Source organism: Eucyclogobius newberryi, unplaced genomic scaffold, assembly GCF_026437365.1.
Source record: "Eucyclogobius newberryi isolate DKJ021-1_F unplaced genomic scaffold, fEucNew1.0.hap1 SCAF_2, whole genome shotgun sequence".
Lineage (NCBI taxonomy): Eukaryota > Metazoa > Chordata > Actinopteri > Gobiiformes > Gobiidae > Eucyclogobius > Eucyclogobius newberryi.
The window spans coordinates 46,475,452-46,500,995 of record NW_027315834.1 but is presented as its reverse complement, the minus strand read 5'-3'; the positions used below and the strand labels follow the sequence as shown (position 1 = coordinate 46,500,995).

General features: G+C 46.6%; 1 protein-coding gene across 2 annotated transcripts in view; it reads left to right on the top strand.

The window, feature by feature from the left end:
* nav3 (neuron navigator 3) overlaps positions 1 to 25,544 on the top strand; it is a 339,677-nt gene that overhangs the window by 285,070 nt on the left and 29,063 nt on the right. For both annotated transcript variants that reach the window (XM_072453275.1, XM_072453276.1), the window contains exons 15-26: positions 1,202 to 2,000; positions 3,578 to 4,277; positions 6,850 to 7,230; positions 9,666 to 9,707; positions 14,005 to 14,159; positions 14,859 to 15,050; positions 15,598 to 15,650; positions 16,476 to 16,499; positions 19,116 to 19,139; positions 19,365 to 19,442; positions 24,082 to 24,165; positions 24,322 to 24,433. In XM_072453275.1, coding sequence (XP_072309376.1) covers positions 1,202 to 2,000; positions 3,578 to 4,277; positions 6,850 to 7,230; positions 9,666 to 9,707; positions 14,005 to 14,159; positions 14,859 to 15,050; positions 15,598 to 15,650; positions 16,476 to 16,499; positions 19,116 to 19,139; positions 19,365 to 19,442; positions 24,082 to 24,165; positions 24,322 to 24,433 — 2,644 coding nt within the window. The remainder of the gene's footprint in view (positions 1 to 1,201; positions 2,001 to 3,577; positions 4,278 to 6,849; positions 7,231 to 9,665; positions 9,708 to 14,004; positions 14,160 to 14,858; positions 15,051 to 15,597; positions 15,651 to 16,475; positions 16,500 to 19,115; positions 19,140 to 19,364; positions 19,443 to 24,081; positions 24,166 to 24,321; positions 24,434 to 25,544) is intronic.

The window sequence follows — 25,544 nt, the reverse complement described above, 5'->3', positions numbered from 1 at the left end:
TTGGTGATTCGGTGCAACATAAAACAATGAACAATGAATAAGTTAAAAAGTTAAACAGTTTAAATCAACTATGGGATAAGAATAACAATAAGCAATAAGATAAAAAAATAAGAATACAAATTAGAATTAAAAATAAACTTAATATGTACACGTCCCAAAGTCTGCAGCCGATCACCTTCTCAACAGAGGGCGCTGTAGTCTCCGTTTGTCCCTGGCTGTGGCTCCAGCGTACCACACGGTGATGGAGGAGGCGATGGAGGAGGCGATGGAGGAGGTGATGGAGGAGGTGATGGAGGAGGTGATGGAGGAGGTGATGGAGGAGGTGATGGAGGAGGTGATGGAGGAGGTGATGGAGGAGGTGAGGATGGACTCAATGATGGCCGTGTAGAACTGCACCATCATCTCCACTGTCAGATTGGCTTTTCTCAGCTGCCGCAGGAAGTACACAGCGGAGGGAGTCCACTGTGGGGATGTGGGAGTCTGTGATGGTGAGGGGGGGCAGTGGTGTTGTGACTTAGAAGACAAACAACAACCAATAGCTCTATTAAAACGCTGATTAAAAAGTGAGACTCAGTGGTTTTATTATTGGCGATTTACCTGACAAAATCACATGAACGCAAACAAGTCGGAACATCGGTTCATTCTCATCAAGGACCAAGGACCTCGCAAATGCAGCCGTACAATACTGCAAAGTGAGGGTTTTTTAAGCAGGATGTATAAATAAAGGTAGAACAAAATAAACAGTTGTGGAATTGGAAATCTTTAAAGGTTCCATATCATGCAAAATTAACTTTTCAGAACTTTTCACCTTCTTACAGTGCTATTGGTGCCTCATATATGTACGCAAAGTGTTTTTTTGATTGATTAGTGCAGTCTTTAGCTAGAGAACAGTCTCTAGCCTTACCCTCGGATGAGCAGATGGACTGGGCCTTGGGCTGAGTATGGGCTGTAACGGCACGCTTCCCTGTTTCAGCCCCTCCTCTGGAAAGCACTCTCTACCTTTTACCTCGACGGGTACAGGTAGAGGCCATCATATTGTGTTAAACCTGCTAATGTAGTCCAGCCTTGGATGGAATGGACTTAAAAACGTAAATGGGCGATTCAATCACAATCATCGGTCAGAAAAAAAAGCAGTTTGATTGTTTTCTTCCCTTGCTAGTTCAGCGCTACTCGTGTATTGACCCCTGTGTGTCTCCCGCAGTCGCAGAAGGGCAGCCGGTCCAAGCATGCCGACCCGGAGGTGAGCAGCAGCTGGGCCGGAGCCGAGGACCTGAAGAAGGTGGACGAGGAGCAGGACGCGAGCAGCATGGACCAGGCCAGTGGATCCCCGCGATGGAAGTCTGCCGCCGCCGCCGCCGCCTCGCCCTCTGCCCAGACACAGAGCCACCAGGGCCACCAGACGCACCAGGGCCACCAGACGCACCAAGGCCACCAGACGCACCAAGGCCACCAGACGCACCAAGGCCACCAGACGCACCAGGGGCACCAGACGCACCAGGGGCACCAGAGCCACCAGGGGCACCAGAGCCACCAGACTCACCAGAGCCACCAGGGCCACCAGAGCCACCAGAGCCACCAGGGCAACCAGACGCACCAGAGCCACCAGGGCCACCAGACGCACCAGGGCCATCAGACGCACCAGGGCCATCAGAGCCACCAGGGCCACCAGACGCACCAGAGCCATCAGAGCCACCAGGGGCACCAGACCCACCAGAGCCACCAGGGCCACCAGAGCCACCAGGGCCACCAGAGCCACCAGGGCCACCAGAACCACCAGGGCCACCAGGGCCACCAGAGCCACCAGAGCCACCAGGGCCACCAAGGCCACCAGGGCCACCAGGGCCACCAGGGCCACCAGACGCAGTACGAGGAGCAGGGCCAGAAGGGGGCAGCGCTGGGGCAGGTGTCTCAGACCGGCTCCTGGAGAAGAGGCATGAGTGCTCAGGTCGGCATCACTCCCCCGAGGACCAAGACCCCGTCGACTGCCCTCAAAACAACGGGTAAGAGAGCGAAAATCTCATTTGCATCACGAATAGAAATGAAAAACAAAGACATCATCAAAGATCTCTCAGTAATATCCTGGTCCGTCACATTATATTCACATTAAAGCTCTTTTTATATCTGTTGTTTTTGGTTCCAACTGTGAAAACTGAACCTGGCCAGCAAGTTCACAAACTGTTGAGAATCCATCTTGATCTTGTCCGCTGTTTAGAACCGACACTGGGCCAATCACAGGGCAGCGTTGTGGTTTGGGCAAAAGACGAAGGTGCAGTGCCCAAACTAACCAGCACAAACATGGCGGCGCAGACGGAAGTATTTAGGCCTATTTTAGCTGAAACACGGACTCCACGATAAGCGATTCCATCGAGGAGCTTCGCGCGTTTGCGGAGGGAACGATGTCAGATTTCTCAACTTGTTTTGCTGTCGTGACGCAAGTATTTGAACATCCCGATCACGTTCGTCGATCACTAGAACTCAATCACAGAGCTCCACATGTCCGAGCTCTAATGAGTCTTCAGTATTGATCGTTTTTGCAGGAGAATTGATACATTTCTAAATATGAAGTGCAACAGCATTCTTTACAAACCCCAAAAAGTAACATTGTTTATCGTTTTAGAGTAGTGGCTTGCATGTGACTGTGGGAAGTGTTAGTCAAAGAGTTCGTGCATTATTCATGAGTCTGTAATGAAAGAGCAGTGGCAGATTTAGAGGAATATCCAAACATAGAAGTCCGTTGTCGCGGCGGTTCAGCAGCAGCAGCTCGTTTTCCTGTAATCGCAAGAGTTCTGTTTGAACAAGCTGTGGATTTGTTTCCCTCGTTAAAGACGCTCCTATTCTTGCACGGAATCTTTCTCGCAGATGCTTAAGATGCCTTTCTCAAATAAAGACTGTTTTTGTTTCTTGATTTGATTAAGGATTTTGTTGAGGACTAATTGGGGTCTAAATGAGGATTAACGTCTGGAGTATAGAATGTTATTTCCTGGACAGCATCCAAACGGTATAAAAATAGTTTTCAGATTAAAAGTGATCATGTTATTGTCTTGACTATAATGTTCCGCAGTATGACATTAATAAACCCATTAATTATAGTCGTTTTCTCAGATCCTTTAAAAGCATGCATTCTTACCGTGAGCTGGCTTGTTGCGCCACAGATCTAACCTGTAACTTGTCCTGGGGGCGTGTCACCAGCTTGTCTCCATGGAGATAAATAACTGTAACGTTAAACTCTGGAACATCCAAGCAGAATGAACTCTACATCATCTTTTACAGCTCTGTTCATGTGTTTCTGGCAAATGATTCTCTCCTGATTTGAAGACCTTTCCCCATTCAAAAGAGCTATTGCTATGACAACCGTCCTTCATTGTCACAGTAAACCAAATGTGAATTCCAGCAAAGGAGCACAGCATATGTTTTGGATTTCTTATAGTCCTTATAAACCTGTATTTTAGAGTACTTTCGACGGCACTTGGTTGGTGCCCCAAAAAGAGTCAGAATCTCATGATGTTCCCTTTTGCCCGGGTTCTTAAAACATAAAGTGCACATCCACTAATCAATCATATTTATTTCCCATCCTTAGGTAAAACAGACGACGCCAAAGCTTCTGAAAAGGGCAAAACCTCATCGAAATCTTCTTCCGGGATCCAACGTTCCCCATCAGACGCCGGGAAGAGCAGCGGCGACGAAGGCAAGAAACCCCCGTCCGGCATCGCTCGCCCGCCCACGTCCAGCTCTTTCGGGTTCAAGAAGCTCCCCGGTCCGTCTGGCGCTCTGATCACGTCCAGCGGCGCAACCCTGGCAAGCGGTTCCGCCACGTTAGGAAAAGCCCCGAAATCCCAATCCGCCCTGGGCAAAGGCGCGGCGATCGTAGGCGTGCGCAAAACGAGCTTGGACGGATCGCAGCCTCAGGACGACGCCGTCTTGATCAGCTGCGGCGGGTCGAAGATGTCACTCCAGTACCGCTCGCTGCCGAGGCCGGCGAAGTCGTCGAGCGCCGTCGCGTCCCGAAGTTCGCATCGCTCCAGCTCGAGCAGCATCGATTCCAACGTCAGCGGAAAGTCGGGCACGCAAGCGAGCGGCGCGAAGAGACGAGACGCCGGCAAAGTCTGCTCGGATCGCTCGAGTCCGATAACCATCAGCCAAACGGACGGTTGTAAAATATCGGAGCAGGACAACGCGCTGTCGACGTCGCCGAAGTCGAGCCCCACCTCGTCGGGACAGTCCAGTCTGAGGCAGCCCGGGTCCAAGTATCCGGACATCGCCTCGCCCACGTTCAGAAGGTGAGAAGGTCAAAAAAAGAAAACGATGGCGCCTTTCCGTCCTCTGTGTCTTTCACTGTTGCGTATCCGTCCTGCATTTCATACCAACCAATCGCCGTTCATCGTTTTGTGTCGTCAAAGCCGTGTTTGTTTGATCATTTCTTCCCAGACGTTGGCAGCTCAGTGGAAAACGATTTTTTTTCAATCATCAGTAAATTAAGTGACGTAGAAATCGTGCACATTGAACTAAAGTGACCAGGGTGGGATTCTTTTATTGATCTAACGGCATTTTTCACAATGTCGGTCTGGGATTCAAAGTGCAAAGGAAAATGCGTCTTCGGCAAACAACTTTGTGTACTTGGAAAACATCAATACCAGGCACTCACTTGGTCAGAAAAACATGTAAAAATCCTTTATTTCATGAGGGCAGGACACAGTATAAACACGTCGTGCGATTAGATTACCGAAGAGTACCAGCAACATGTTTATTAGAATTTAAATGTGCTGAGTAAAAACGCAACAATGACAGTAGGTATAAAGTATAGGGTTAGAGAAATACTTGGTCTTCTAATACCATGTTCTGCCGACCGTTTTGTCGACTAACGGGGATCTCTTGCCGTACGTCCGACCCAAACTGTGGCCGCACGGAAGTTCACAACCGTTTGTACAGAAAAATAGTAGGAAACTGTTTATTTACATGTAAAAAAGCAGTTAAAATTCATGATTAACTTCAAAATTGTCATCTTCCTTTTGCCATCGCCCCATACAAATCCGAATGATCTCAAATAAAAGTCGACTCGTGCATATTTTGGTCAACTAAACCGCCATCAACCGATTAATCGATTAAAGCCTCGCAGCCCGAGTGTTCAGTGCTTTTCCCTGTGAAACACAAAAACAGCTGAAGTGAAGATATCGAGATGTTTGAACCGCCAAACTTTGCCCGTTTCTCCGTCTAAGCTTCCGTCCAATTTAAATAAACGTATTGAATTGGTTGCCGTACGTATATTTAAACGTCCATATCACAAATTGGACTATATCTTCAAGAAAAAAAGACATTATTTTCCCATTATTGCCAACATAACATAAATCCAATAATCCTAGATCCAATTCAAACTCGCCCAAGCTTTTCATATTTCTGCTCTGAGTATATTACTTTATAAACCTCTATTTCAAAGGACGTGTAGAGTTAGCACATATATTTTACCGTTCCCGCGTGTCGGCCGTTGCACTAAAGATAAACTACAGCCCAGGCTTTCGTTCGTGTTAACAAAACGCCGTGTTCAAATGCTCGATCAAACAGACGGGAGTTTCCCCAGCTCCAATTTCACAAAGTCGTTACATCGCACTTCCGTTTGCATCCGTCGCATTTCCACCGCGACGGGGTTCGGCGAGCTAAAACGCGCTAAGCAGGAGTAAACGCTGCGCTAACAGAGCAGCTTATGCAAAACAGCAGCGTTCAGGCTCAGCACTTGTGTCAATGTGAACTCGTCAAGGGTTTTCGGTGAGTAATGAGCGAGCGAGGGTGAAAGAGATGTTTCTAAGTTGTGCCTCCTCCTTTTTCTTTTCTTTTTCTTTGCCCTTCCTGTTGCTTAAAGTCATTGCTTTAAATAATCTCACTGCTTCATGAACCATTGGCGATGAACGACCCAACTGGACTACAAAGTGCACCGTATTTTGACAGTGTAGATTAGTTCAAAGTTTAGAGTTCAAATAGAGAAAAATGCTTATGAATAAAAGTAAATGTATAATTTTTTTTTCAATATTTTTACAACTACATATGAAAAAATGGCAATTTTAAATCATGTGTGAATAATTGCTTGAGTTAGGTATTATTTATCTTGGTTTTAGTATTTTTTTTGTCTTATATAACAATTTAGTCTTAAATTAAGATTTACAGTGGGTTTTTTTTCAAGTATTTTATTTATTTTTTGCTAATCCTTTCTTCTAAAAGGATACATTTTATGCTTGCTCTATAATCGTCTTATTTTCAAATAATTGTTACTTAAGTCAAGCACTTATTCACTTATTATCTTATTTATGATGGTCATGTTTTTCCAAATTTTTGTTTCTCATTTTAAGCTTAATTATTTATCAGCAGAGTTAGAAAATCACACTTGAATTGTAATAGTTCATTTGCAAAAACAGACACTCAATTTTGTCAATGTTTTCAATGTTTTCCAATTTTTCCAATTTATCAAATTTTCAAATGTGTCAATTTCAAATTTTTCATTTTCTTTTTATACATCTTCGACACACAATATGAATACAAATGTATATATTAGGGATGGAATAATATTTGTATTGCACTAAACTATATTTAACTTACTAGACAAAACCTTAAAAAAAAAAAAATTCAAATGCCACTGACCTGTTTTTGCAAATGACCTCTTTATATGTTTTTTCTGAAATAACCTTTACATAAATATAAAGTATACAGAAAAATCTCCTACAAACTGTAGGCCGCTCCCTCTTCCAAAGCGCTGCACTTTGTAGGACGCACTAACCTCCCTCTCCTGATTCCTAAAACCTCTCCATTGCTCAGCAGATTGTCCCCCTCTGAGCATGTCTAAATTCTCTAAATTCTCTCTAATAGATTGTTTGGCTCCAAAGCGAGCAGCAAAGCCAGCACCCCGGGCACCCCCGACTCCGGGAAGTGCCCCTCGGCCCTGAGCAGCCCCCACGGGACTCTGGCGCGTCAGCCCAGCCTGGACTCCCCGTCGTCGGGCACGGGCAGCCTGAGCGCGGGGCCGAGCGGAGCCAGCAGCCCCCTGTACGGCAAAGGCTGCGGCGAGCTGTGCAGCGACTCCTCGGGCCTGTCGCTGCCCTCGGCCACGCGCCCCTGGAACAGTAAAGACACGCTGAGCTGCCAGAGCATGAGCAGCCTGCACACCAGCTCCGAGTCCATAGACCTGGGCCTGCACCAGGGCCCCAAGGTGTCGCGCACCGCCAGTGTCAAGTCCACCCTGTCCGAGGGGTGAGTAAGGCCACGGGGCCCCAGAGCAAAAGGGTTGTTTCATTTGAGGACGGGTCAGTGCGAACGGGATGACCACAGCGTTGTATATAGTCACTCTTCGTTCAGCAGCTGCAGGAAACTAGTCAAATATACCGTATTTTCCGGACTATAAGCCGCACTTTTTTCATAGTTTTGGTCGGGGTGCGACTTATACTTATATTTATACTTATATACTTATACTCCAGTGTAACTTATATGTTTTTTCTTCTCTATTATGCATTTTTGGGCTGGTGCGACTTATACTCCGGTGCAACTTATAGTCCAGTAAATACGGTAGACCCGGGATCTGAGTTAGGGCTGCAACTAACGACTATTTTAGAGTTGACTAGAAAAACTGTTATTTATTTTGTACATTAAGACTTCTAAAATACATTAAAAACAAATACAATGCTTCTAGAAATTAAGTACATTTTATTTTTCGACATTTGGTTTAATAATGTCGCTGACAATTTTCATATGTGTTTTAGTCCAACTTGACAATTACGATTATCAAAACACAACTAGGATTTAAAAAAATATTTGTATAGTTGATTAGTCAGGATTATTGGCTTAATTGTTGCAGCTCTAAATCTCAGAACTCAACAATCACTCATTCATCATGTCGCTCTAGTTTTAAATAAATATTATGCTTAGTCACACTTCTTAAGTAAAAGGGTCTGCGGTGGTCTCATGTAGTCGTTTTATGAAAGATTTTAGCAAAAAGTAAATGATTCTTGAGACAGAACAGGCTTTATCCAAATACCGTTATATTTCGTCACATTCGCAGGACGCAAAAGACGCACCGTGAGTCTCATTAGCATTAGCTTCAGCCCCTCATTGTCTTTATATTTATAGTGTTATTGTCTCCAAAATGAAACAATGGATTATACAAAGTGTGTGTTGTTTTGGTGTGAACGTGTCTCGTGTCCTGTAAATGTTTTATCCATACATAAATTCTGTCATTCGTGTTAAATGTAATGTTTTTCTCACTGTACACGGCAAAAAAAACGTATTTCCGCATTCGCTGAAATGGCTTGAATTCAAATGATTATTCCTGATCTGAGCAGTTTGTCGACTGGATTTATTTATTCACGTGCAATGCCGAGATTATTGTGTTTTAGATACTTCTTTCAATACAGTTCAATCATATTTTTACTATTTTAGCTACTCCAGGACCTCCGAGATGTGAGACAAGGTGTAGGATCCCTGGTCTCGGTTTATCGGTTCATCGGTTATCTCGGTTCTCCACAGCGAGTAGGGACGTAAACTATAACCGAAATATTGTGATATCGTGTCAAAAGTCTCTTGGGCTATTAGATATTGAATTACAAGCTTAACATACAACAAAAAAAACGTGGGAACTACATAGACCATGAGGATGTTACAGTTTATATTGTAAATCTTTGGAATATGACAATAAACAAGTCAAGTCTCAAGATGTTTTAAAAGGAAAAAGTATAATTTCTACAATTTGGTTAGACCCTTTAAAATATCACTATATATAACCATGAAATAAATATTGTGATGATGATGTACGGAGAGATTTGGTTAGGGTTATGGTTAGGGTGGGTTAGGGTTAGAGTGGGTTAGGGTGGGTTAGGGTGGGTTAGGGTTGGTAAGGGTGGGTTAGGGGTTAGGGTGGGTTAGGGTTATAGTGGGTTAGGGTGGGTTAGGGTTAGAGTGGGTTAGGGTGGGTTAGGGTGGGTTAGGGTTAGGGTGGGTTAGGGTTAGAGTGGGTTAGGTTTAAGGGTTAGGGTGGGTTAGGGTTAGAGTGGGTTAGGGTGGGTTAGGGTTGGTAAGGGTGGGTTAGGGGTTATGGTGGGTTTGGGTTAGGGTTAGGGGTTAGGGTGGGTTAGGGTTAGAGTGGGTAGGGTGGGTTAGGGTTGGTAAGGGTGGGTTAGGGGTTAGGGTGGGTTAGGGTTAGAGTGGGTTAGGGTTAGGGTGGGTTAGGGTGGGTTAGGGTTGGTAAGGGTGGGTTAGGGGTTAGGGTGGGTTAGGGTTAGAGTGGGTTAGGGTGGGTTAGGGGTTAGGGTTGGTAAGGGTGGGTTAGTGGTTAGGGTGGGTTAGGGTTATAGTGGGTTAGGGTTATAGTGGGTTAGGGTGGGTTAGGGTTGGTAAGGGTGGGTTAGGGGTTAGGGTGGGTTAGGGTTAGAGTGGGTTAGGGTTAGGGTGGGTTAGGGTGGGTTAGGGTTAGGGTTAGGGGTTAGGGTTAGGGGTTAGGGTTACGTCTCAGTAGCAAAGGAAACAGTATCTGAAACGAGTTGACATGAAATAATCAATAAATAAATCCAAACCAGTCAAACCTGCTTAAATCATCGACAGTTCAAGTCTGTTTCACTAATGCGGTTTTGTATATTTTTTTTTGCGCTGTGATTTCCCGCGGTGTCCATCTAATCCACTCATCCTTGTTTTAACAGCATGCCCCTCGACAGAAACACTCTGCCTAAAAAGGGACTCAGGTACATTTCCATCTCTGCTCTGCTTCTGTGGGCGCGACGACAGAAGCGGGACAAACGCTTGTGCATGAGTTATGGGGACGCAGTGTGTGTGTGTGTGTGTGTGTGTGTGTGCGTATGCAAGTGTGTGTGGTTATCTTTTGCACTGCTCACATCGCAAAAAAACATAACAAAAACATGCGTATTCCAAATTGGGAACGTGAAGTTTGCTGGTCCAAAAACATGCCATTGTGGGGGGCCTGATCTTTCTCTGCTCGCCACTCAAACTCGATCAAACCAGTCCTCTGTTAAACTGTATGTAACATGTTTAGGATGTTTAGTGTCACTTAGTCTTTAGCTCAGATGCTAGTCCTTTATTAAACTGTATGTAACGTGTTTGTTTCATAATATCACCAAAGTAAAAGAGGATGTTTAGTCTTTAGCTCAGATGCCAGTTCATAACGTGTTCATTATTATCAAAAGGTTTACACATTTCAATAATGACGTTAAACGAGGCTACGCCCAAATCTTCGTGATTATTCGTCACTTGTGATTTTTGAGGGCTAATGCTAACGGCTTCCTGCTAACAGATTTACTAAGGCCGCGTCTGAATGTCCACACTCTTCCCTACAGAGGGCGCTGTTTAGGGCTCGAGTCGTTTGCAGTGCTTTTCAAATGTCCAGCAGGTGAAAACTAGTGCACTCAAAAATTTCCCAGAATACACTATGAAAAGTAGTGTCCAGCGATGTTCACTTAACCCGGTAATATAGACCACAATGCATTGCGAGAGTGGGAATAACAACAGCGACAGGTCTTTAACTGGACACAACAAACTGAAGCAGAAGAGCTGTTTAAACAAAGCTCTGACTCCAGAATATGAACAAAAACACTCTTAAATAACGTTACGCCGCAAAGTTGCTAGCGTTAGCCGCTTAGCTTAGCTTGAGATCGACACCACAGGGAAAAAGTGTTCAGTGTTTCTGCATGTGTTTTTGTGCTTCTTTCTCGTCACGTTCATTTCCATTCAAAGTGTTTTTAGCCACAGACAAAAAGAGAGGAATCCAGGTCTTAAAAATAGTTCAACAGTGACACACGGTCGTACGTCACAGTCTCAACCTCCAAGAACACAATAATATCATTATAATTCAACTTCAAACCAGAAGATCATGTGAAAGTTCAGTTACCTGCATTATTAAGCTGTTTGGTCATTTCTCTCTCAATGTATGTGTGTATATATATATATATTTATTTATTTATTTATTTATTTATTTATTTATACAATATTATTCAAATACATATTCAAAATGAAGCAGTACATTCAAACCTGGTGCTGTCCTTTTTTGTCAGAATTATATGACATTTCACACATAAAAAATGCCTTATTTACATTTGAAAACTTTACCTGGTGAAAAAGGTACAATACATTTTTCATACATTTATCTATAAGTAAACAATACAAAATGTTTCAAAATGACATCTCGGATTTTGTTAGTAATTAAATGTTATTTGTACAGCACCTTTTACAGACAGAAGTACTTCACAAAAACACAGAATAAAATAATAAAAACACAAAACTTACAGTGAGAAATACACAGACAACAATATGTATATTCGACAATATATATACACAATATATATACACAATATATATATATACAACATACAATACAATACACAGTCAAATCAGTCCCACATCACATGCTCTGGACGGTGAATTTAGATGGAAACGAATGTCACGTGTGTTTAAACAGACACTGCACCTCCTTCACCTCCTCCACCTCCTTCACCTCCTCCACCTCCTCCACGTCTTTCACCTCCTTCTCCTCCTCCACGTCTTTCACCTCCTTCTCCTCCTCCACGTCCTTCACCTCCTTCTCCTCCTTCACCTCCTCCACCTCCTTCACCTCCTCCACCTCCTTCACCTCCTCCACCTCCTCCACGTCTTTCACCTCCTTCTCCTCCTCCACGTCTTTCACCTCCTTCTCCTCCTCCACGTCCTTCACCTCCTTCTCCTCCTTCACCTCCTCCACCTCCTTCACCTCCTCCACCTCCTTCACCTCCTTCTCCTCCTCCACGTCTTTCACCTCCTTCTCCTCCTCCACGTCCTTCACCTCCTTCTCCTCCTTCACCTCCTCCACCTCCTTCACCTCCTCCACCTCCTTCTCCTCCTCCACGTCCTTCTCCTCCTTCACCTCCTCCACGTCCTCCACGTCCTTCACCTCCTTCTCCTCCTTCACGTCCTCCACGTCCTTCACCTCCTTCTCCTCCTCCTCGTCCTTCTCCTCCTTCACGTCCTCCACGTCCTTCACCTCCTTCACGTCCTCCACGTCCTTCACCTCCTTCACGTCCTCCACGTCCTTCACCTCCTTCACGTCCTCCACGTCCTTCACCTCCTTCACCTCCTCCACGTCCTTCACCTCCTTCACGTCCTTCACCTCCTTCACATCCTTCACGTCCTTCACCTCCTTCACGTCCTCCACGTCCTTCACCTCCTTCACCTCCTCCACGTCCTTCACCTCCTTCACATCCTTCACGTCCTCCACGTCCTTCACCTCCTTCACGTCCTTCACCTCCTTCACATCCTTCACGTCCTTCACCTCCTTCACGTCCTCCACGTCCTTCTCCTCCTTCACCTCCTTCACGTCCTCCACGTCCTTCACCTCCTTCACATCCTTCACGTCCTTCACCTCCTTCACGTCCTCCACGTCCTTCACCTCCTTCACGTCCTTCACCTCCTTCACCTCCTCCACCTCCTTCACATCCTTCACGCCCTCACCTCCTTCACCTCCTCCACCTCCTTCATGTCCTTCACGCCCTCCACGTCCTTTATCTCCTCCACCTCCTCCACCTCCATCACCTCCTTCACCTCCTCCACCTCCTTCATGTCCTTCACGCCCTCCACCTCCTTCATCTCCTCCACCTCCTCCACCTCCTTCACCTCCTTCACATCCGCACGTTTCACACGATGCCGCTCGCCGGACGACTCGCTGAATGTGGACTTGACTCTGGGGCCGTCGCACACGTTTCATCCGGACTCTAAACTCTTTGCGTCGAGCCGGAGGAAACGAGACGGGTCAGACATGACAGCGGCTGTAATGGGCTTTTCCAAAAGGCCGCGAACGCTCCGACGCCATGAATACAAACCCAATTATGATTCTCCCTGGATTAAATGTGGCCGATTGTGGCGCGGACGATAAGGAGTGAACGACTGCTGAGCGGAGGAGGAGAGGGAGGAAGAGAGGGAGGAGGAGGGGAGGAAGGAAGGAGGAGGAGGAAGAGAGGGAGGAAGAGGAGGAGGAAGAGGGGAGGAGAGGGAGGAAGAGAGGGAGGAAGGGAGGAGGAGGAGGAAGACGGGAAGGAGGAGGGGAGGAAGGAAGGAGGAGGAGGAAGAGAGGGAGGAAGACGGGAAGGAGGAGGGGAGGACGGAGGAGGAGGGAGGAAGAGGGAGGAGGAGGGGGAGGAGGGGGAGGTCAGAGCAGGACAAATGACCACTGAAGCTGTGATGAAGGCTACTGAATTAAATAGAGAAAGAAAGAGGGAGGGAGAGAAAACATGGGAGAGATGAAGGGGGAGCGAGAGAAAGTGAGGGAGAGAGAGAAAGAAAAAATTAGGGAGCGATGAAGGGGAGAGATAGAAAAAGGAGGGAGAGAGAGAGAGGGAAATTAAGGGAGAGAAAGTGGTAAAGAGAGAGTAAAAGAGGGAGGAAAAGAGAAGGGGAAAGGGAAATGAAGGGCAAGAAAGAGGGCGGCAGAAAGAGAGAGAGAGAAAGAGGGAAATTAATGTAGAGAAAAGAGGGAGAAAGACAGAGAATGAGAGGGCGTGAGCGATGAAGAGATGAAGGGAGTGAGCGAGAGAAAAAGAGAGGGAGGGAGAGAAGAAGAGGGGGAGAGAAGGAACAAAAGAGGTGAGAGGGGGAAGGAAAAAGAATGGACGAGAGAAAGAGGGAGATTAAGAAAGAGAGCGAGGAAAGAAAGAAAGAAAGAAAGAAAGAGGGGGATGAATGGTGAGAGAGGCGGCGCTGCATGCTGCTTAAACTGGCATGAGTTTGATACTGCATTAAAGCAACACTACGTGACATTCATGTTGTGTGCGAGCCCTGTGTGCGAGCCCTGTGTGCGAGCCCTGTGTGCGAGCCCTGTGTGCGAGCCCTGTGGGGAACGTGGGAGGGTGGAGTGTCTTGCCCAAGGACACGGCAGCCCCAGTCTTCCATTGAAGCGCACACTACACCCTCCCCAAAGTGTGACTAGCAGAGCTTTAGCGTAACGTTCCACAGTGTTGCTTTGTCTCCTCGTCCGTCTCACGCGTCTTTGTCCCGCCGCAGGTACCCGCCGTCGTCCCGCCAGGCCTCGCACGAGGAGGGCAAAGAGTGGCTCCGGTCCCATTCCACCGGGGGCCTGCAGGACACGGGACAGTCGCCCATGTCGCCACCGGGGGCCGCCTGCAACAACGCCGGCAAATACCACTACTCCAACCTCCGTAAGCGAACGCACGGCTGCACAAAAGCAGATCGCCATTTCACGTTTGGTCCATTGCAAACCGCGGGATTGATCTAGAACAACGTGGAAACAGAACTGTACATCTTAATTGTCTTTTATTTTTATTTCTGAAGTGGCTACGTGACATTTTAGACTCTTACTTGTGTCACTTGGCGTCTGTCATTTTTCAAATAATCACAGCTAAGTACAGGCATGTGGGAGGGTATAGGGGGTAGGTGAAAACAGGAATTTTCTGAGTACTCAGATGCAGGACAAAACATGATTAACTCAAACCTGCAGGAATCAATCAAAATACAACTCTGAGTAAACAACAAGGTTAAAAGCTCATTGAAATAGATTTGACTTAACAAAATAAAATTTTATTTTGAGGATTTATTGTTTTGAGGAATTTGGCGTTCAATCGGTTTAGAAACACTGACCTTTACAGATAAATATGTCTGAATTAAAGTCTCTTGTATGACTCTTGTATTGTAAAGGAACCAGCGCGCAAAGTTTCAGTTCAGTTTGAAAAGCGTTCCAAGCTGTGGGAGCGGCTTAACCAAAAGTTTGCCTCCCCAAAATATGTTGTGCTCGAGGGACGAATAAATGATTAATGTGACGTGAAATTATGGACACAAAAAGTACCAAGTAACAAATCTTGACGCCACGAACAAAATTGATTTTATACGTTTTTTTTCAGTGAGTCCGACCAACGGCGGTCAGTACGCGGCCCCCGGCTCCAGCAGCATGAGCCGGTCCAACAGCATCCCGGCCCAGGACTCCTTCGACCTGTACGGAGAGGGACATCCACTAGGGGGCAGCGCCACGTCTCTGGAGGACAGGCCGCGCGCCATCAGCCGCTCGGGGTCGTTCAGGGACAGCACGGACGAAGGTACAAATATATAGATCAAATGTATACGTTGTTTTAATTAGACACAAAATTTGGTCCAGGACAAGTTAGAACAACGGGTATATTTATATGTTTGTTCTTTTTTGTTTGTTTTTTATTTTATTTTTGTATATATGTATTTGTATTTATTTAAATGTATTTTTATTTCATTGATTTATATTTTATTTATTTTATTTATTTTATTTATTTTATTTATTTTATTTATTTTATTTATTTTATTTATTTTATTTATTTTATTTATTTTTATGATGAATTAATATGCACTCTTCTAATTCAGATAAATAAAATTATACATTTAAATTAAGATGGGATTTAATAAATAAACGGATGCACATTATTTTTGGCATACTTGTTTATTTATTGTAAATTATTATTATACCATTGTCGGGTCAATAAAAATACAAATTGTCAATAAAAACAGCTTTTCCCATAATGCACTGGGGCAAATCTAGTGTAAAATCAGGTGCAGCGCCTTAAGATCTTTATAATCTGTTGTTTTAAGCCGAAATGTGTGTTTTTGTGTCCACAGTTCATGGTTCCTCTCTGTCTCTGGTCTCCAGCACCTCCTCACTTTACTCTGCGGTGAGTACACAGTGTGTGTACTGCGTATACACACCAGGCATGCCGCAGTATCAACGATTATTACTATTATTGTGACAAAATTTGTTCCACTTCTTACACAAGACGCGCGATTGTTGCCATGAGAACGCAACACGACGAGTTTGACATTATTTATCATAAACTGTGCATCCAATTGACCATTTTAGGTCAACTAACGGCCAGAGGAAAAGTACTTTGCATGTGGTTTTACTTTTTTGGAGTATTCATTGAGCTGATAATATTTTTTCTTTACCAATTATAATTTTTTATTTCTGAATAATCACAAATATCAATTAACCCTTGATTAATCTTGACATTCCTTGTACACACATTGGAAATTGAATACAACTCTTAAAACCTGTTATTTCCGGTGCAGAATTCACAAAAACATTGAATTGGAGTAAAATGATAAATTACCTGAGATAGAATAAATATTAGACTCTTCAAAATTCTCCTCACGTTTCGATTCGTTCGTCAGCTTCTACCGTGTCATTTACAGACTCCGTCGCATTATCCATGGCAGAAGCTCGCAGCGTTTTTTTTCCCTTCTGGCGAATTCGATTTGTTCCGTCATTTACATTTTAAACTATTTTCCCGTTCCGTCGGCGTCCGTCCTCCCCCGGCGCGTGTGATATTTTGCGCCGGTCTGATTTGATTTTAATAACGGTTCTGGCCTGTTCGTTTAGCCTCCTCCGCGTGTTACAAACGCCTCTCGCGCGTCGCGTTGTGTCCGAGCGGATCAAAGATGGCGCCGCCGTGTCAGAAATGTAATCTGTTTGTGCCGTTGTTTTGTCGTTTCTCCCGCAGACGGAGGAGAAGGCGCATTCTGAGGTAAGAAGTCACGCATGACGCTTTTCTGTGGGTCCAGGTACACGTTTGTAGCATTTGTAGCGTTTGTAGCATTTGTAGCTTTTGTAGCGTTTGTAGCGTTTGTAGCGTTTGTAGCTTTTGTAGCGTTTGTAGCATTTGTAGCTTTGTAGCGTTTGTAGCGTTTGTAGCATTTGTAGCTTTGTAGCATTTTTAGCGTTTGTAGCATTTGTAGCGTTTGGTAGCGTTTGCAGCGTTTGTAGCGTTTGTAGCATTTGTAGCATTTGCAGCTTTGTAGCATTTTTTGCATTTTTAGCGTTTGTAGCGTCGTCGTGACTTGCTTTGACGTCAGGTGCAACGTAAAGAAATGTGGCTCAAAATTCTGCAGCGGTGGAAGAAGAAGTAGTTTGAAAATGTACTTAACGAGTCAAAAGTACAAGTATTTCACACAGGTTTTGAGAACTGTTTAAGTTTATTTTTGTTTGCTCAAAGCTAGCACGTGAACTCTAAACGTTTACTTGAGTGTGTTGCCGTGAAAGTGCTGAAAAACATTCCAAGAAACCAGGAAAAGTACATTAGCGCTCAGATGTAGTACAAGCAAAAAGTATTTGCTGTAAGAATGACTTAAAGCAGAACTTAGTAACTCTGGCGGTAGAGCTCCCCCTGGAGGTCTCGTGTGAAAATACACTGTCAGAGAACAGACGCAAAAGCTTTTTAATTTTTTACATTTTTCTTTCTTTTTTTTTATCATAATAAGACACATTTCACATCACCAATAATAAAAACAGAGCCAGGGTTTCTCAGGAGGGTTATCGTTGGGTCGAAGTCGGTTCTCGGCTCAGAGGCAGCAGGGGGCGACACAGAACATTTCAAATGCCACAAAAATACATATTTAACCAACACAGGGACTTACACAGACGTTTAATAAGGTCAAAATGTTACATAGTTCTGCTTTAAGTCAAGTACAGACAGCTACAATGTTACTTAAGTACAGTACTTTTACTTGCAATTCCGAATGAATTAATTTGTAGAGAATTTACAGTCGTCATGTGATAAATACATTTGTCTGTTGCATGTTCTGAGCGGCGTTTTGAGCTTTGTGTGACTCCATGCTACTTCTTCTGTCTTTCTCCAAATGCCAATCAAAGCACAAGCAGTGATCTATTCTAAAAAAGAAACAAAAAACGCTAAAGTCAAACTAATAATGTTCTGAGAGTTTTACAATGAAGCAATTTAACGCTGTGTTGCATTGCTTTCCGTATCCCCGTGTTTTAATCCTCTCACAAATTATTCCACGTTTCCGAACCCGAACTTTGCACTTTTTCATTTGGGATCATTGTGTGAGTTCTGCTCGGCCAATCACTGATTCTCCTTTGATTTCATCCATTAAGTTCTCCGCCTCCTTTCCCCGCCTCTTCGTCATCGTAAATGAGACAAATTAAGTTATCTTGAGTTTGCTTTGGTCCGTGTGTTTGTTTCGGTGCATCCAGAGGTTAAAATGTGATATTTGTCCGCGAGTTGTAATTTGTGAAGCTCATATTTAAAAAGTCAATACATATACGAACAATATATTCTAGTTCTCGTCATTTTAGTGCTCAAAATGACATTTCCCGTCTGCAAAATCCCTCATTTGTCATAGAAAAAGCTTAAATTATCAAGACAATGTTTTTTTTTTAAATCGTTTTAAAAATCGTTAAAAAAGACGTTTCAACAACTTTAAAATGGAAGTCGGTACCTACATAAATATATCGTACAACCGTATTTTCCAGACTATAAGTCACACCAGTGTATAAGTCGCACCAGCCAAAAAATGCATAATAGAGATGAAAAACCATATATAAGTCGCATTGGAGAATGAAATGTGGTTTCAAGTGTGAAAATAACAAATAATATCACATATAAATCGCATATACTTATCGAGGTATAAGTATATAAGTATGAATATAAGTATATGTCGCACCCCGGCCAAAACTGTGAAAAAAGGTACGACTCATAGTCCGGAAAATACGGCATTTATGTCAGGGCGATCCAACATAAGGCCTGGGGGCCAAATCAGGCCCGCCAAGCGATTGAATCCGGCCCACAACCCATCCAAATACTGAAAAAATAACATCAAAATCTTGTTTACTGGATTATTTCTGGGTTGGCACTAGTTCAGATCTGGTTTGGTCCTTGTTTAATTCTGCTTTAGACCTGTTTCGATTCTGAGTTAGTCCTGGTTTGGATCCGGTTGGTTCTAGTCCCGTCCAAGTTTAATTTGCATGTTGAATGTTTTTTTCTCACACAAATCTAGTCAGTAGTTATTTTACTGTATTTTACTATTATTGACTAGAGTTATTGGAACATTATTGGGGATATTTTGTATTAACCTTGGCCCTTGGGAAAATAAAGTTGAAAAGCCCAGATTTATGTGTTTAAGTGTCATTATAAAACCTGCCCTGGATACGCCCTAACACGTCCCTTTTAAACGCTCATAACTTTTGCACCCAGACCGTCTCTCCAAACTCGCTCGCTTTGACCATAACCCGCCAGTGTCTCATCATATTAACCATAAACGTGTGTCATGTTGTTCCTCCATCGCATTTACATGAAAGCAAAGCAACGTAGTGTTAACTTGTACTTTTCTTTCTCCCAACCAAGGGCCAAACTGTTCCAAACACTACGGTAAATGCACCACACTGTATCATGTCTGTCACTTATGATCTGCATGTTGGTATTCATACATTCATATTATACTGTCCATTGTACGTATTATACTTCTTCTTTGATACTTGGTAAAATAGACTGTGTTGAAATTAGTCAAGTAAAAGTGTTAGAACAATCCGCTCATCGTTTTTATGTCCACTTCTTCTTGACAAGAGTAAAACGCGGCGTGTTTTTCCTCCACAGCAAATCCGGAAGCTTCGCCGGGAGCTGGACGCGTCTCAGGAGAAGGTGGCGACCCTGACGTCTCAGCTGTCGGCAAACGTGAGTCTGTTTACTTCAGGGCGCCACAGACGGTAGAAAAAAAAGCATCGGGAATTTGGGCTGCGACCTCCTGTCAGAGCGTTCACAGGGAGGGACGAGAGGGAGCGTAGAAGCCTTTGTGCGTTTGAGTCATTGTTCACGGCTTGACGGGGGGGACGGTGGTGACCCTAGCCCTGACAGGGAAGACCCTAGCCCTGACAGTGGAGACCCTAGCCCTGACAGGGGAGACCCTAGCCCTGACAGGGGAGACCCTAGCCCTGACGGTGGAAACCCTAGCCCTGACGAGGGGAGACCCTAGCCCTGACAGGGAAGACCCTAGCCCTGACGGTGGAGACCCTAACCCTGACGGGGGGAGACCCTAGCCCTGACAGGGAAGACCCTAGCCCTGACGGTGGAGACCCTAGCCCTGACGGGGGGAGACCCTAGCCCTGACGGTGGAAACCCTAGCCCTGACGAGGGGAGACCCTAGCCCTGACAGGGAAGACCCTAGCCCTGACGGTGGAGACCCTAACCCTGACAGGGGGAGACCCTAGCCCTGACAGGGAAGACCCTAGCCCTGACGGTGGAGACCCTAGCCCTGACAGGGAAGACCCTAGCCCTGACGGTGGAAATCCTAGCCCTGACGAGGGGAGACCCTAGCCCTGACAGGGGAGACCCGAGCCCTGACGGTGGAGACCCTAGCCCTGACGGGGGGAGACCCTAGCCCTGACGGGGGGAGACCCTAGCCCTGACAGGGAAGACCCTAGCCCTGACAGGGAAGACCCTAGCCCTGACGGGGGGAGACCCTAGCCCTGACAGGGAAGACCCTAGCCCTGACGGTGGAAACCCTAGCCCTGACGAGGGGAGACCCTAGCCCTGACAGGGAAGACCCTAGCCCTGACGGTGGAGACCCTAACCCTGACAGGGGGAGACCCTAGCCCTGACAGGGAAGACCCTAGCCCTGACGGTGGAGACCCTAGCCCTGACAGGGAAGACCCTAGCCCTGACGGTGGAAATCCTAGCCCTGACGAGGGGAGACCCTAGCCCTGACAGGGGAGACCCGAGCCCTGACGGTGGAGACCCTAGCCCTGACGGGGGGAGACCCTAGCCCTGACGGGGGGAGACCCTAGCCCTGACGGGGGGAGACCCTAGCCCTGACAGGGAAGACCCTAGCCCTGACAGGGAAGACCCTAGCCCTCACCCTCAGATCAGGGGTGAGACACAATGTTCTGGGCCCCGGGTAGAGACCGTTGTAGTGGTCCTGCACTGCACGTTCTTTATGATACGTTTACATCGCACGCTACGTTTGAACGCACATCGGGAACGTAGAATATCTGTCTCGGTCCAATTTAAAACGATTATAAACCTGGGAAACATATTAGACGTTTACAAACTACTACAACATGTGGGTGTAATCCCTCATTCGTCCAGGAGGGTTCCATTGTAGAAAAAGATTCAGTTGTATCATCTGGACTCGGGTTAGGGTTAAACGTTTCCACTCTCATCCAAGAGTCATTCTCAATCTGCGAAGCGAGTCTGGGAACTCAGATATTTACCCTACTCGGAATAAGACCTGCCACCAGGCGGGACCTCCTGAAAAAGGGTGTTTTTGGTTTCACTTGAAACTAACCTCTTTGTTTACTATCAAACTACCCACAAAATTGTTCTTGAATAGAAACGGTGGTTTAAGATTCAACCTTCCGGTGGGCCGGTCTTACTCAGAGTAGGATGAGGAGTGTAGTCTGAAGAATAAAGTCTAACTACAGTCGGTGGCGGTAATGTAACATTTGGATACCAACCGCCATAAAACACCAAAGAAGAAGAAGAAATATATGAGTTCCCGGTCTTGATTCGCAGATTGAGAATCTTGGATGAGTTTAGTTTTTTCCTAAAAACAGAGTCCAGATGATACAACTGAATCTTTTTCTACAATACTTTATACGACTATAAATACATGTGGTTTTGGTTTGATTTGCAGCGTTACATTGTAGCTGCAAAGTTTTAGTGCTAATGGGGTGCACGGTGGAAAAGGCGGTTAGCGCTCTTGCCTCCCAAGATGGAGATCATGGGTTCGATACCCAGACCAGACCAACATCACATGATCTCTCTGGGTGGGGTCTGAATGTCCTCCCCGTGTTACCTTCTCCGACTCCTCCCACCGTCCAAAGACATGCATGTGTTAGGCACAATGGCAACTCTAAATTGGCCCTAAACGTTTCCACCCCTATGGACGGTTGAAAATTAGCACATTCCATCTGGTTCGTCCAGTGTAAATGCAATGTCCATATTAAAAAATAAATAAATAATGCTAAAAAAAAAGCTCCAATCAAACTTTAAATGGCAACAGTCTATAAGAGGGAAAAACAATCACGATGGAATGACCAAATTATTAAACATTGATCATCGTCTTCTAAATCCATCCAGTATCTTCAGATGCGTTTGTCGTGTTCCTCTGTCGTTGGTTTGACTTTGGAGCGAGTCGTAAGGTCGTCTCGTCTGTGGGAAGGGCGTGTTTCAGAGTCTGGTGTCTGTCTCGGTCCAGTGGGTTTCAAACAAACAGCGTCCACCGTTCTGAGCTCAGCCGGGCGCGAGGAGAGAGACGTGAGGAGGTGTGAGAGAGGAGGTGATGGGAAAGTCTAGAGCGTTTGTCTTGCGGGAGGAACATCGAGAGAGACGTGGACCTCAAATGAGAAACGTCTGGTCGAATGGAGATGAATGGACTTGTTTGTGTGTTTTTAAATCGCTGTGGAAAGTTCGACGTGTCCAGACTCCTCGTGTGGGGGATGCACAGTGGCAGAGCGGTTAGAGTGCTGGGTGCAGCCTGCTTAATATTGAGCTTAATGTTATACTGTGGAACATTCCAGGCTTTCCAATTACACAACTCCATCCACACATCTGTCTTTTTCTGAAACAAACTTTAAAACAATAAAGAGAAGAGTTACACGGTATCAAAGACCACTCAAACGTCGGAATCTCGGACGCTCGGACACTGATTGTGTTCGCGGGCCGTGATCGTGGGCCGTGGGCTATGATCGTGGGCCGTATGGCGTGATCGTGGGCTATGATCGTGGGCCGTGATTGTGGGCCGCGTGCCGTGATCGTGGGCTATGATCGTGGGCCGTGATAGTGGGCTGCGTGCCGTGATAGTGGGCCGCGTGCTATGATCGTGGGCCGTGATCGTGGGCCGCGTGCTATGATCGTGGGCCGTGATCGTGGGCCGCGTGCCGTGATCGTGGGCTACGATCGTGGGCCGTGATCGTGGGCCGCCTGCCGTGATCGCGGGCCGTGTGCTATGATCGTGGGCCGTGATCGTGGGCCGTGGGCTATGATCGTGGGCCGCGTGCCGTGATCGTGGGCCGTGGGCTATGATCGTGGGCCGTGATCGTGGGCCGCGTGCCGTGATGGCGGGCCGTGTGCGTGCGTTGGAGCGTCGGGGGCAGATGGTCAGTCCGTGGCCTCCCTCTGAGGCGACAGGCCGGCAGCGCCAGGAGTTTGGACCGAGCAAGACTCTGAGCAGATCCGATGAAACGTTTGGCATTTGGAAAGACCGTGAACTTTGAGAACGCAGCCAGAGCCCGAGAAACAAGAACGAAACAAGGAGCAGGAGGCGCACGTAGGGGGAGAGAGAAGGAGGCGCATGTAAGGGGAGAGGGAAGGAGGCACATGTAGGGGGAGAGGGAAGGAGGCACATGTAAGGGGAGAGTGAAGGAGGCACATGTAAGGGGAGAGGGGAGGAGGCACATGTAAGGGGAGAGAGAAGGAGGCGCATGTAAGGGGAGAGGGAAGGAGGCACATGTAGGGGGAGAGGGAAGGAGGCACATGTAGGGGGAGAGGGAAGGAGGCACATGTAAGGGGAGAGGGGAGGAGGCACATGTAAGGGGAGAGGGGAGGAGGCACATGTAAGGGGAGAGTGAAGGAGGCGCATGTAGGGGGAGAGAGAAAGAGGCATGTAAGGGGAGAGGGAAGGAGGCACATGTAAGGGGAGAGGGGAGGAGGCACATGTAGGGGGAGAGAGAAGGAGGCACATGTAGGGGGAGAGGGAAGGAGGCACATGTAAGGGGAGAGGGGAGGAGGCACATGTAGGGGGAGAGAGAAGGAGGCACATGTAGGGGGAGAGGGAAGGAGGCACATGTAAGGGGAGAGGGAAGGAGGCACATGTAAGGGGAGAATGAAGGAGGCGCATGTAAGGGGAGAGTGAAGGAGGCGCATGTAGGGGGAGAGAGAAAGAGGCATGTAAGGGGAGAGGGAAGGAGGCACATGTAAGGGGAGAGGGGAGGAGGCACATGTAGGGGGAGAGAGAAGGAGGCACATGTAGGGGGAGAGGGAAGGAGGCACATGTAAGGGGAGAGGGGAGGAGGCACATGTAGGGGGAGAGAGAAGGAGGCGCATGTAAGGGGAGAGTGAAGGAGGCACATGAAAGGGGAGAGAGAAGGAGGCACATGTAAGGGGAGAGAGAAGGAGGCACATGTAAGGGGGAGAGAGAAGGAGGTGCATTCGTTGTTTCATTAAGTTAAATGTGCTGATTGCTACCCATCTTTACCTATAAACCAACGTTCCCTGGGGGGATGCCACTCTGAATACAATGAGTGTTGTCGTTGACCTGTTTGTTTGTTTGTTTGTTTGTTTGTTTGTTTACATTGTTTGTGTATCCCCTCCACAGGCTCATCTCGTCGCAGCGTTTGAGAAAAGTCTCAGTAACATGACGTGTCGACTGCAGAGCCTCACCATGACGGCCGAGCAGAAGGTACAGCCGCTTTATCCTGACGAACACTCACGACCCCGACCTTTGATCTAGTTATTTACATTGTGCTCATCCTCCTTCTGCTCCTCCTTCTGCTCCTTCTTCTGCTCCTTCTTCTGCTCCTCCTTCTGCTTCTGCTCCTCCTTCTGTCCCGAGCAGGAGTCGGAGCTGGCGGAGCTGAGAGAAACCATCGAATCGCTAAAAACCCAGAACACAGACGCACAGACGGCCATCCAAGTGGCTCTGAACGGCCCCGACCACCTGCACAGAGGTACGGAAACGAGCGCACCCAGACACGGAAACGAACGCACCCAAACATGGGAACGACCGCACCCAGACACGGGAACAAGTGCACCCAGACACGGAAACGAACGCACCCAAACACAGGAACGAGCGCACCCAAACATGGGAACGAGTGCACCCAAACATGAGAACAAACGCACCCAAACACGGGAACGAACGCACCCAAACACAGGAACGAGTGCACCCAAACATGAGAACGAGTGCACCCAAACATGAGAACAAACGCACCCAAACACGGGAACGAGTGCACCCAAACACGGGAACGAGTGCACCCAAACATGGGAACAAACGCACCCAAACACGGGAAAGAGTGCACCCAAACATGGGAACAAACGCACCCAAACACGGGAACGAGTGCACCCAAACATGGGAACAAACGTACCCAAACACGGGAACGAGTGCACCCAAACATGGAAACAAACGCACCCAAACACGGGAAAGAACGCACCCAAACACGGGAACTAATGCATCCAAACACAGGAACAAACGCACCAAAACAACCAAAAATGGGAACAAATGCTCCCAAACACAGGAACAAACGCACCCAAACACAGGAACAAACGCACCAAAACAAGCAAAACATGGGAACAAATGCTCCCAAACACAGGAACAAACGCACCCAAACACAGGAACAAACGCACCAAAACAACCAAACATGGGAACAAATGCTCCCAAACACAGGAACAAACGCACCCAAACACAGGAACAAACGCACCAAAACAACCAAAAATGGGAACAAATGCTCCCAAACACAGGAACAAACGCACCCAAACACAGGAACAAACGCACCAAAACAACCAAACATGGGAACAAATGCTCCCAAACACAGGAACAAACGCACCCTAACACGGGAACGAACGCACCTAAACAACCAAACACGGAAACAAACGCACCCAAACAAGGGAACAAATGATCCAAAACATGGGAACGAGCAAATCCAAACACGGGAACAAACACTCCCAAACACGGGAACAAACGTACCCAAACACGGGAACGAGTGCACCCAAACATGGGAACAAACGTACCCAAACACGGGAAAGAACGCACCCAAACACGGGAACTAATGCATCCAAACACGG